Source organism: Neovison vison, chromosome X (assembly GCF_020171115.1).
Source record: "Neovison vison isolate M4711 chromosome X, ASM_NN_V1, whole genome shotgun sequence".
NCBI lineage: Eukaryota > Metazoa > Chordata > Mammalia > Carnivora > Mustelidae > Neogale > Neogale vison.
In genome coordinates this window covers 46,614,354-46,627,219 of record NC_058105.1, presented here as the reverse complement: position 1 = coordinate 46,627,219, position 12,866 = coordinate 46,614,354, and the positions used below count along the sequence as shown (strand labels likewise).

General features: G+C 44.4%; 1 protein-coding gene across 2 annotated transcripts; it reads right to left on the bottom strand.

Annotated features, from left to right (window-relative positions):
• Positions 1–7,233: 7,233 nt before the first annotated feature.
• ARMCX2 (armadillo repeat containing X-linked 2) lies at positions 7,234–11,706 on the bottom strand. 2 transcript variants are annotated; one of them, XM_044234513.1, is made up of 4 exons: positions 11,624–11,706; positions 10,347–10,410; positions 9,950–10,022; positions 7,234–9,612 (listed from the first exon to the last, which is right to left on the bottom strand). In XM_044234513.1, the coding sequence occupies exon 4, from the start codon at positions 9,481–9,483 to the stop codon at positions 7,651–7,653; it is 1,833 nt and encodes a 610-aa protein (XP_044090448.1). In that variant the 5' UTR covers positions 9,484–9,612; positions 9,950–10,022; positions 10,347–10,410; positions 11,624–11,706; the 3' UTR covers positions 7,234–7,650. The 2 variants fall into 2 exon arrangements, with proteins under 2 accessions (XP_044090448.1, XP_044090449.1); XM_044234514.1 differs by lacking the exon at positions 9,950–10,022.
• Between the last annotated feature and the right edge of the window lie 1,160 nt (positions 11,707–12,866).

Sequence of the window (12,866 nt, the reverse complement as noted above, 5' to 3'; positions counted from 1 at the left end):
TTAATGGTCACTTCTGAAATTTTATCATTCATATCTATCTTAAGTCTAGAGTTAATCAGTATATAAATAATAGATTACAACCCCAATCGTAATTAATATGGACTGATATAAACTTATGTTCTTAGGCACCCTTAAAATCTATAATTCTTTTTGTTCTGATATTGTAGTATCAATCTATAATTCTTTTTGTTCTGATATTGTAGTATCACCACCAGACCTAAGGTGTTTTCATAGTTCAAAGTGTGAGCCTCAACGAGAAATATGAGACAAACTGTTATTTATTTTCTTACAAGCAGGGCTTACTGTGAGCTATTTTTTAAAGGCCTAGAAAGGCTCAGGATTTTCCAGATCATGTATTTTGCTTACCGGTGTTCCCAGTTTTGCTGAAGAAATGTGGTAAAGTGGTGAATTCAACTGATATTACACTGAAGTAATAGACCAATTTTAGTGCCTTCTTAGTGCAGTAGACAGCACGTCAGTCTCATAATAGACCAATTTCTAAACTCATTCTTCAAGTTGTCTTGGTCTTCGGCTTTAAGTGGAAGGAGATTCTTGTAGTAGAATTTTGTAATGGCTCTATTTTGTCTTTTACATTGAATCAGGTATTCCATAATTTAGTCTACTCATTGTTTCACTAGAAGTTGCTCAGCATCCTTAGAAACAGATACCTGATCCCACCTAATTCCTTTTCTCTATGAGGTCATTCTATAGGAACAACTACCTTGTCACGTAGAACCCATTATAAGAGGAACAGCGCTCAGTTAATTGTAGCCTATTAGTTTTCAATCCCAGATTGTGGAGGGAAGTCTCATTTGTACTATTCCCATCTCAACCCACATATCCCATGTTTTCTTGAGACTCTGTTGTTAACGACCCTATTTCTGGCTTACTTTTTGTCTGTTGCCACTTGCTTAAGCATACAAAAGTAATAAAAGGAAAGATACTGTGGTATATCTTACAAGTAGTGGAAAAACTGAATAATAAGTGCAGCTCTAGGGATTCGAAAAACAGTAGTTTGTATCATTTCAACTTTGTGCTCTACCACTAAAATAACAGCAATGTATTCTCAGTCCTTGCATTTATCAAGTCATATTATTAAAGAAAAAGAACGTGATCACTTCATGATCCAATTGTTTATGCAGACCAATTTACTTAGCAAGGAAGTCAGGACTATTCATTGCTAATGTGGTTGTGAGGATTGTCCCACTTCACCCATGCCCAGGACACATAATGTAAAAGGTTAAAAACCGTAGTACAGAATGTCTAAGGAATATTTCACTAGTCAAATTTAGGAATAACAGAACAGCATATAGCTGGTGCTTAATTCCTGGTACCTATTATTGTTTTGTGACTATTTGTTATATTAAGTTAAATCTTATAAAATAAATACTCTCTTTTAAATTTTTAAAAAGATTTTATTTATTTATTTGACACAGAGAGTAGGCAGAGGCAGGCAGAAAGAGAGGGGGAAGCAGGGTCCCCATGCAGGACTCTATCCAAGGACCCTGAGATCATGACCTGAGCCGAAGGTAGAGGCTTATCCCACTGAGCCACCCAGGCGCCCCTCAAATAACTACTCTTAAGACTCAGCCAGGAGCACCTGGGTGGCTCAGTGGGTTAAAGCCTCTGCCTTCGGCTCAGGTCATGGTCTCAGGGTCTCAGGGTCTTGGGATCGAGCCCCGCATCGGGCTCTCTGCTTGGCAGGGAGCCTGCTTCCTCCTCTCTCTCTCTCTGCCTGCCTTTCTGCCTACTTGTGATCTCTGTCTGTCAAATAAATAAATAAAACATTAAAAAAACCTAAAAAAACCCAAAAAGACTCAGCCACACCTGAACTATACTGTTGATCTTTCACATAGAATGTGATTTAAGATGCAAAACCTCAGACTTCAGGAAATGAAATATTTTCCTATTGTGTGATTCTTAGCTTATTCATAAGGCCAGATTTACATGTCTCTGTGCAGGAATAGGTTTCATTTGAAGTGGATGGAAGTTTCCACTGTTAATCAGAGCAAATGAAGGTGGGTGGATTACCCGAATAGCTGGAACCAAGCCAAGAGATGCTAATGTACCCATCTTCAGTATATGAGCTCAGACACCACCTCTAACTCACCCAGAAGAATACATTACTGTTCCAGGATTTACATCTTTTTTTCATTTTTTAAAAGATTTCATTTATTTATCTGATAGAGAAAGAGAGAGATCACAAGTAGGCAGAGAGGCAGGGGTTGGGGGGGGCAGGGAGCAGGCTCCCTGCTGAGCAGAGAGCCCGATGTGGGGCTCCATCCCAGGACCCAGGGATCATGACCTGAGCCAAAAGCAGAGGCTTTAACCCATTGAGCCATCCAGGCGCCCCTTTTTAAAATTTTTTAAAAATATTTATTTTCTCACCATAGCACATACACTCCCCAACGTCTATCTTTTCAGATTCTCCTTACTAAAGGTTCAAACAATCTTGGGTCTATCCTTACACAGGGTCACCTTGTTACTACAGCAATGATATTCTTTATTAAATGGCCATGGGCTTGATGTCATATGGATTACACTGGTCATAGTAAAACCGAGGAAGATCAACCAGTTGAAACCTGGAGTCCTCCATCATTTCTCTTCTAGAGGGAGAAAAAAAAGCCTTTCCCCCATTATCAGTATCACTACTGATTTCTTCAGAAACTCCTTGAAAATTCTGATTTTGTTTGAAAGTTTTATTGTTGGTGACAAATACAGTCAGTTGTTTTCCTTGAAGGTCCACACATTTTTAAAAATATTTGTTTATTTGAGACAGAGAGAGAGAGCGCTTAAGGGAGAGAGACTGAGAAAGAGCAGGGAGAGAGACAGAGAGAGAGCAGGGAGAGAGAGAGAGAAGGGACAGGAGCAGAAGGAGAGGGAGAGAGAGAATCTCAAGCAGACTCCTTATTGAGTGCAGATCCACATGCAGACCTTGATCCCACTACCCTGAGATTATGACCTGAGCCAAAATCAAGAGTCAGAAACTTAACCGACTGAGCCCCTCAGATGCCCCTCACACATTCACATTTAAGAAAATGCCTGCCTGGGGCACCTGGGTGGCTCAGTGAGTTGAGCCGCTGCCTTCGGCTCAGGTCATGATCTCGGAGTCCTGAGATCGAGCCCCGCATCGGGCTCTCTGCTCGGCAGGGAGCCTGCTTCCTCTTCTCTCTCTGCCTACTTGTGATCTCTCTCTGTCAAATAAATAAATAAAATCTTAAAAAAAAAAAAGAAAAAGAAAATGCCTGCCTAATATCTAAGTCTGAAAAAACCAGAGTTTTTCGGCCATTTTTCCAAGTAAAAATGGTGCTCCATATAAAAAAGCAGCTCATTCAGGGCATAACTCAAATGATCATGCAAATATATTTTTCGAGACAACCATTGTTTTAAGTTGTGCAGCAGAAGTGCTTTGTGCACACTTCCCATTTTATCACACAGAATATTAAAAAAGCATGCAGTGGGGCACCTGGTTGGCTCAGTCCTTAAGCATCAGGTCATGATCCCAGGATCCCAGAATGGAGCCCCACATCGGGCTCCCTGCTCAGCTGGAAGCCTGCTTCTCCCTCTCCCATTCCCCCTGCTTGTGTTCCCTCTCTCGCTGTCTCTCTCTCTAATAAATAAATAAAAATCTTTGAAAAAAAAGCATGCACTCAAGAATTGAGATTTAATAAAAATAATAATTTTATTATAAATAATGACTCTTTTCATGACATTTTTAAATGAATCTAGATTTAAATTTTTTTTGCATGTGTGACTGTAAAAAAAGTCAATCACTTCTAATACAGTTTGGCTAAGCTAAGGCTCCAGCAGTTTTACCCACCGTGACTTTTGCAGCATTAATGTAAATGTCAACCTAGTGAAAAATAGCAAATACCATGTTAAATTCTCTTGAAAATAATTTTGACCTTACCTTTCCAGGGATCTGCAATGGTTTGTGAATATGCTGAGAATCTCTGATGTATGATATGATTCTGATTCTGTGTAAGGAATACACAGAGATGATATGAACATCTGAAAGAACTTACCTGACTTCAGTTGCTGGAGCCTTTTTTAGACTGATGCCACACTCTTATATATGGTGAAAGTTTTGTCATACCAACAAAATAGAAGCACATTGCAAATTTTAATAGTTGCATAACATTTTACTGTGTGGACATACTGCCTATTGTTTAGTCAGTTCCACAGTGTTAGACATTTAAGTTACTTCTAATTCCCCGCCCCCTTAGAAACAGTGCTGAAATGAACATCCCTTGTGTATTTCTCTGTGTAAAATTATTTGATTATTTCCTTAGGAAAAAATCCTACAGGTGGAATGCTTGTCTGAAAGTAAGTACATCTTTATAGCTTCTTTTTCCTTTTTTTTGGTTTGATTTCAAGTTTTTATTTAGATTCTAGTTAGTTAGCATATATGGTAAATTGGTTTTAGGTGTAGGATTTAGTGATTCATCACTTATACATAACACCCAGTGCTAAACACAAAACATGCTCTCCCATTTAGCCCATCCCCTGTCACCTCCCTCTATCAACCCTCAGGTTTGTTCTTTATCATTAAGAACCTGTTTTATGGTTTGCCTCTTTTTCTCCCCCTATGTTCATCTGGTTTGTTTCTTAAATTCCACATATGAGTGAAATCATATGGTATTTGTCTTTCTCTGACTGACCTATTTAATTTAGCATAATATGGTCTAGCTCCATCCACATCATTGCAAATGACAAGATTTCATGCTTTTTGATCGTTAAGTAATATTGTACGTGTGTGTGTATATATACTATATATGTGTATTATATATATGTCAACATATATATGTGTATATATATACACACATATATGATCACTGATCTTGATCAGTGTTGATGTATATATATATATATATATATACACATACATCTTGATCAGTGTTGATTATATATATATATATATATATATATATATATATACTTTCTTCTTTATCCATTCATCAGTGTTGATGGACATTTGGGCTCTTTCCATAGTTAGCTATTGTAGATAATGCTGCTACAAACATCAGGGTTCATGTAACCCTTCAGATCAGTATTTTTGTATTCTTTCGGTAAGTACCTAGTAATGCAATTGCTGGGTCATAGTGTAGCTTTATTTTTAACTTTTTAAGCAACTTCCATACTGTTTTTCCAGAATGGCTACTCCAGGTTGCTTTCCCACCAACAGTGGAAGAGGGTTCCCCTTTCTCTTCATCCTCTCCAACAACTGTTGTTTCCTGTGTTGTTAATTTTAACCATTCTGACAGGTGTGAGGTGGTATCTTATTGTGGTTTTTATTTGTATTTCCTTGATGATAAATGATGTTGAGCATCTTTTCATATGTGTTTTGGCCATCTGGATGTCTTTTTTGAAAAAAAATTCTATTGATGTCTTCTGCCTATTTCTTAACTGGGCTATTCATTTTGGGGGTGTTAAGTTTGACAAGTGCTTTATTAACCCTTTATCAGGTATGTCATTTGCAAATATCTTCTCCCATTCCATAGGTTGTCCTTCAGTTTTGTTGATTGTTTCCTTATCTTGACAAAGTCCCAGTAGTTCATTTTTGCTTTCGTTTCCCTTGCCTCCTGAGATATGTCTAGTAAGGAGTTGCTGTGGCCCAGGTCAAAGAGATTGCTGCCTGTTTTCTCCTAACATCTTTCTAGCTTCTTATGCAGATTACCAAATTGCCTTCCAGATAAATTGTACCAATATATAATACCCATCTGTCCCTTTTCTATGTAACCCCCTCCCAGGAGTCCTTATCTCTATCCTTGCCTCATGTCACCATACACTTGCATAAGAATGATTGTTCTGTAAGGGGTGTCAGGAAAGCAGGCTGGGTTTGAAGAATCTCTGGGACCTTCCCCATTTTCTACTTTCATTGCTTTGGTGGGTCAGGGAGAAGAACAAAGAAGATGCATCTGCTCTCATATGAATTTAAGGGTGAGGGTGGGCTTCCCATAAAGGCTTCACCACTCCCCCTCTTCTAAGAGAAGACAGAGCTAGATCTCTAACCCTAGGGAAAAAACTACTCTTTGCACTGAATTATTCTCTGTCATAATGCTTTGTCTCATCATTAGAAATGATAACTCATTTTGGCATTTCATGGTCACCAGAACTGCCCAAGAAAGAGGGCTTTCTTTGTTAGGACCTGCACCAGCTCGTACAGTTCTCCATCTTTGTCAACCTACAGCCAAGTCAGGCAGCAGAGCTTGGTCTTTTTCTTTTTTTTTTGGTAAGCATGTTTTCCCCACCATTCCTTGACAATTCTTATAAGGTGGTGACTACCATCTTATTTCATCCTTTACCATCTCATTTTTGGTTTATCATAACTTTTTTTTCAAATTTATTTTCAGCATAACAGTATTCATTGTTTTTTCACCACACCCAGTGCTCCATGCAATCCATGCCCTCTCTAATACCAACCACCTGGTTCCCCCAACCTCCCATCCCCCGCCCCTTCAAAACCCTCAGATTGTTTTTCAGAGTCCATAGTCTCTCATGGTTCACCTCCCCTTCCAATTTTCCTCAGCTCCCTTCTCCTCTCATAACTTTTAACAACATTCTCATTCCAGTCTTTTTAAAAAAGGTTTTATTTATTTATGAGAGAGAGCATGAGTGGAGGGTGAGGGTGGGGTGGGGTGTGGGATAAGCAGGCTCCCCACTGAGCAAGGAGCCCAATTCGATTAGGGGCTCAATCCCAGGATCCTGGGATCATGACCTGAGCTGAAGGCAGATGCTTAACCGAGTCAGCCAGGTGCCCCTCATTTCCAGTCTTGATGCCTAACCCCATCCCAGCTCCAATCAATTTTGCACACTGCCACCAGATTATTTTTCCCTTTGTCAAAAATGTCTAGTAACTCCCAGGATATGACAGGGTATTTCAATCTCAGTAGGGGTTTGGGATCTCCCCCCAGATTTCCTCACCCTTGATTTCCACCCTTTTCTCTCATCACTTCTTTTCCCACAGCTTCCATTTCAGGCAAATTGGTTACCCTCTTATCATAGGAAGAGATTTCCCACCTCACGACTATCTTCAAACTATTTTCCTCACCTGAAATGCTCTTCTGTGTTTTCTCATGCTGTCCTTTCAGAGCCCAGCTTAAAGCTTTCTAGCAACTTCGTCATTTAACCAGACAGCACATATCTGACTATGAACATTGCCCAGGTGCTATTAGTCATCCTTTTGCATTTATGTGGCTTATCTCACCAGCTAGATTTAAAAACATGAGAACATTTTTTTTGGTCAGTCAAAACATACAACTTTATTGATGATACACAAATGAAGTCTTTGGTGGATAAATTCAAGTCAAAACAAATGACAGAAGTGTAGGCTATTTATGATGGACAGGTTCACTGTCAATTCACATAGAGGAACCAGTAAAAATATTTCCATTCAAGCAGCACGATTAAAGTCACAAATGCGTTTTCAGTACAAGAAGACTATTTATTTGGTATTCATAAAATGGTTCAGCTTCAAGCTGGAGACTGTCACAGATAACATCATTCTGGATGATACATTATTCAAAACTGGCAGCTGAAAGGATCCCTTTAGTACATGGACAAGTGGAAAAGCAATAACTTTCAATTTTCATTGCTTCCAGACTGGAAAATCAAGAAATTTCTTCAAGTCTTTTGAGAGCACATAGCCAATCAGAATTTGTCCACTAGTTTTATAACTTTCACTTTCACCAAGAGGTCATGGTGATCGGCTAAGGCTCGAATTTTCTTAACGCACACTCCAGATGTAGTGCATAAGTAAAAAAGGGAACCTTTATTGAATTCTCTGTAGTTGAATACTTCTGCTCTGAGATTGTCATAGATGATCTCAAACAGAGTAAGGGCATTAATAAGAATTTCTGATTCCACATAAGAATTATAAAGGGAACTAAAGGATGATGGCACTTGGGTGCTAAGCAGTTTTTTTAACATATCTGGATTTTCAGCAAAATTTGAAAGTATTTTCAAAATCTCAACCTTGATTTTTCCACCTCCCTGAGATAACAAACGGAAAAAGTTTGCAATGGAGTTGACAAGCAGGTGCTGGTAGTCATTGGTAATTGTCATGTTTGTTAAAAATTTTAGTCCGACTACCTGTACTGCTGAGTTCAAGTTAGAGGCCATGATATCATCCATTACTTTATTCATGTATACCTGAAGTCGGCCCTGATTTTCATAGTTCTCACTCAGGTTATTCATGGCCATTAAGGCTTTTTCCTTAATGTGGGGATCGGTTTTGTTGATCATGTTTGCAATAATTGGGAGGCCTCCCAATTTGCGAATTGTGTCTTGGTTGCATGAATAATTGGCATTGTTGCTCAGAGTAAGCAAAGCTACCTGTTGGATGAAAGGATCATCAGATTTCTGAAGCAAAGCAAGGACTTTCCTGAGGTCTCGGACACCGAGAATCTCATCTATTTCATAAGGAAAGGGGCGCTTCTGCATGGGAACAGGTCTCCTCCCCCCTCTCCCTCTCTGTTGGGTTTCAGGCTCAGAGTCTGACTCGGACTCTGTGTCAGTCCACCCGGATTCCCCTTCCTCAGAATCAGGGACCTCTGCCAGGAAAGCCTGTCCCCCGTTAGCGGAGGCTGCAGCAGCTGCCGCAGCCCCATCCCCAGGGCGGAAGCCCAGCCCCAGTTCATCTACTTCCACCTTGTTTTTCTTGCCCTTGCCCTTGCCCCCAGTCCGAGACCTGGTTGCCTTGGCTCCACCTTTGGGTACAGCTCCAGCCACTGACCCAGCCTTCGGTATAGCGCCGGTATGAGCCCCAGGCGTTGCTTTCTTGGAGGGTGCTGCTGTTCTGGGGTATCCTGAAGTCCCAGGAGCCTCCGCAGCCCCAGTAGGCACTGTTGCCCCAGAAGGCACTGGTGCGGCAGGAGGCATTGTGGGTACAGGAGCCTCCGCAGCCTCTGTAGATGCTGCCGCCTCGGTAGGCGCTGGCGCCCTGGGAGGTACCATGGGCACCCCGGCAGCCTCTGCTGTGCCAGGGGATTCTGGCGACTTGGGAGCCCTTGCCACTGTGGGGGCTTCTGCAGCCATGGAAGCCTCTGCCTCCCCGGGGGGTGGTGCCATTGAGGAAGGCGCTGTGGCCCTTGCTACTGGTTCAGCCTTAGATCCAACCCCTGCCCCTTCTGCTTCCTGGACCTGATTTCCTGCCCCACTCTGAGCCTCAGCGCTGGCTGCAGCTGGGGCCACTGCCTCATCTCCAGCTGCTTCCAGAGCAGAGGCTTCATCCTGGGCCCTGTCCTCTGTCCGAGTGCGGACTGGGGTTGGAGGACCGAATCCAGGCCCAAGGTCAATTGTGAATCCAGCCCTTGGTCCGGCTCTAGCCCTGGCTCCATTCCCAGCCACAGCCCTTGTCCTGGGCTTGGCCATTCTCTTCTTTGTCTGGTTTCTTCCCCTGGCATATTTGTAGACACAGTACCAGGCACTAGCCCCAATCACTATCCCGGCGGCGACACAGCCAGCATCTCGAACTCTGCTCATGGTGCAGCTGGAGTAATTCTCTGATCCAGGGTGTGGAACTGGCTTTCCTAAATGGGATGTGTGCACGTCTGGGCGAGGCACTTCTGCTCAGGCTCACAGGTTTTCCACAGGCTGCAAGCAGAGCAGGACCTGGGACAAAGGACAGAAATGAAACTTAAGGTTCTGGCTCACTTTGTGCTTAACCAAGCCAACACAGAGGAGCGCTTGGAAACACAATGCTTGGTGCGTGGGCTAGTACCCAGACACAGGACCCAGGTTGTCTAAGGTTTCTTACACCTTCATCCCTAGCTGGCCCTACCCAATGCCAACACATAATTTCCCAGCCCCGAAATGGGGGATGAGAGGCAGTATGGACACTAGGAAAGCTGGTGGAGAGCAGAAAAACAGTAAAGACCCCAGATGCTGCTCTGACTCCCCCCTCAGTCATGCCCAAGGATTCCCAGATGGTGCTCATGCACATACCAACCTGCTGGGAACACGGGCAGTTTACTTTTTTCCACCAAGCTTGTACTTGTGCAGGGCCTCAAATTCAGGCAGACCTGCAGAGAGAGAGCCCAGAAAGGGCGTTTTGGGGTCGTTGGTAGATGGATTCCGTTTCCCGTGCCGATTTGAATCCTTGTGGGTGAAGTTTTCCGTCTCAGGGATCCTCTTCCCCTCTTTAACCCTTCCTCATCAAACCATTAATTAAGAAGGCAGATGCCACACCCCTTTCTCTGCACCAAAAAAAGACAGGCCCAAGGCAAGCGTGTCTCCCTACAGAGGGAGGAGATGGGGGAAGAGAAGCCTCTGGCCCCAGGCTCTGCTCCGGTTTCTGCCATACCCACACCAGGGGTTCCCAGACAATTCCCACTCTCCACACTGACCTCCAGGGATTCAGGGCTGTTTCCTCTTCGTTCAGTTCAGTGAACGCTTCATCCTAAGGACAGACTGAAGGGCAGAAATACAGACACCGGAGGTTGGAGACTGAGCCCGGTGTTTGGAGACCCAGGCCACAAGTCCCCATAATTGCCTTCTAGCTTTCGCGTAGCGTAGAATGACAACCTCTCAATTCCCTCAACTCTTCTTACCCCTCCCATCCCACACCATCTCCCCCCTCCTGCGCAGACTCCCCAGGCACTCAACCACTCCTTCCTTTTGCCCCGCCCCACCCGTCCGCCATTTCTCTGGGACACACAGCCACACCCCTTCTCCTGCACCCAAGCGGGAGGGGGCGGGGCGAGGGTGCAGCAAAAACTGGATGGGACGCGGGTTGAAGGATTACTGCCAATCTAGTGTCTTCCTCCCATGATCAGCCGTCCTTCAGTCCCCAGCCCCCCGACGTAGCATAAGCCTGCAGATCAGAGGCCCCGATGTCTGACCTTTCGGTTTGAGGGTCGTGATTTTCCACTGTTTCTCCGTTCTGGGCTCCGCCTCCCACCCCCCACCCAAATCCCCTAATAATCGCTATGCCTCCCTCCAGCGTACCAGAACTCCCTTTCCAGAACTCAATAAACGGGGGTGAAGGGCTGTGTGGGTTGGAGGTGTCTGGAAAGCAGTCTGGGAGTTAGCACAGCGGTTTAATACCAGATTCTCTCAGGGTCCCCCCCTTCCCGTGAAGTCCAGACAGCGCCAAACCCGCCATCTCCCCTACAGAGGCTGGCACACCCATTTTCCAGCACCCCCAAAGGACCGGGGGCCGGCAGGGGGGCGGGGGAGGGGAAAGTGGAAGGCGTAGTCGGGGGAGGTATCTGCAAAGTGAGGGTGAGAGTGAACGGGCCAGGCCGGCTTGTTTCCAATTGCGTCCCCTCCGGTCACCCTTGCCCAACCACCCCGCTGGCCTTATATGCGGTGCCACGTTTATTTCTCTCCCTCCTCCTCTCAAAACAGGACGGGATGTGGGGGTGCGGGACCGAAGTGTCAAACACAAAACCAGAAAACATTGACTGGGAGAGGAAGTAAGCGGATTCTCCGCAAGTATATCAGTCTTTAGGTTCCCCCCTCCCCCTCTCCCCGCCGCCCACCAAAATGAGCTGCGACTGAGCGCGGGGATCGGGAAAGCCGGCCAGGAGCGAGCGAGGCAGAGGCACCCGCGGCCTCAGACGCCCGCCTCTCTGAGCTACCCCTTTCAGGAGTGCCAGGCTATGCCCACCCTCACACCCACCTGCCCGGATCTGGGGGAATTTTCTCCTCCTCCTCCTCGCCTGGGTTAAACGCACGGCAGTGCGCGGCGCAAGAGAGTTGGTACCCAGAGGAGGACGGAGGACGGCAGTCAGGGCTTTAAGTACCTTTGCCCACGTCAGCTCCTGGTCACGTGAGGGCTGCATCGCCAGTAAGCGTGGGTCCCCAATTTCCACTCCTACCGAGAGCATGAGCCCCCTCCTTTAGCCCCCCTCCTACCTCACCCCACCACATCAGGTCCTGTCACTCTCTCTCTCTCTCTCTCTCTCTCTCTCTTTTTTTTTGTCTTCGTAGTCCCAGAGGCCAAAAGTAGCCCCTTCTCCCTGTGTTAGAATTTGCCTTTTTCTAGATACCGGGGATGGATGCATCTTCTCGGAGGGCTACTGGTAAAATTTACTTGTGTGTGTTGTGTGTTGGGGAATTGTTTCATTCCTTCGTAGGCAACTGGACACTCTCTCCTCGCTCCACCTTCAATCCCCCATCCACTGGTGCCACCGTTTCCTTTGCAGTCAGGCGCTGTTTCCAGTATAAGTAAGAGGCAGAGTGTCAGAAAGGAGACAAGGAATGGGAATGGGGTCTGTATTTTTGTAACATTCCTCCGATTTGTTTTTAAAGCGATCACCACCCTTTATTAATACAGTAAGAAAATACCACAGTGTGGGAAGCAGCAACAAAAAAGAGTTGCATGATTTATAGAGATTTCCCACTAATATTTGAAGGCACCATTAATTTTGGTTAATTTTTACCACACAGAAAATGAATTCTATTGACCACATAGGAAATAGTTTTCAAAACATGTTAAGGGATTTGAACATCTAAAAATGGAATTTTCCCCAACTAGATAAGCATGTTTTAATGTGATCTGTAAATTGATCCATGGCGAGATGTTAGGTTGTCCAGTCTTATTTATTTTGGACAAATAATATCCTACTTTTTGTCCTTCTGGGACAGCTTTTCAGTTGGATAAATAAATGATCCTGTCTTGTTCTGTTAGAGAAACATTTATTTAATGTTCCCAAACCATTGCTGACTGCTGTGTGAACCTCCTGTAATTTGATGGCTGTAACCATGACAGTTTTGAACACCTGTCCCAGGATTAGGTTCCACTTTCATGATTCAGCTCTGGGCAAAAGGAAGAGCTGTTAGGCTGAGGAAAGGACAAAGTGAGGGATGCAGAAATGGCCAAATTCCCCCTATTTTGTCAAGGGTGGGGAAGGTGCTGACCC

Bases quoted from the DNA above. Each gene is read 5' to 3' on its own strand.
- ARMCX2 (XM_044234513.1), bottom strand. From the start codon at position 9,483: ATGAGCAGAGTTCGAGATGCTGGCTGTGTCGCCGCCGGGATAGTGATT.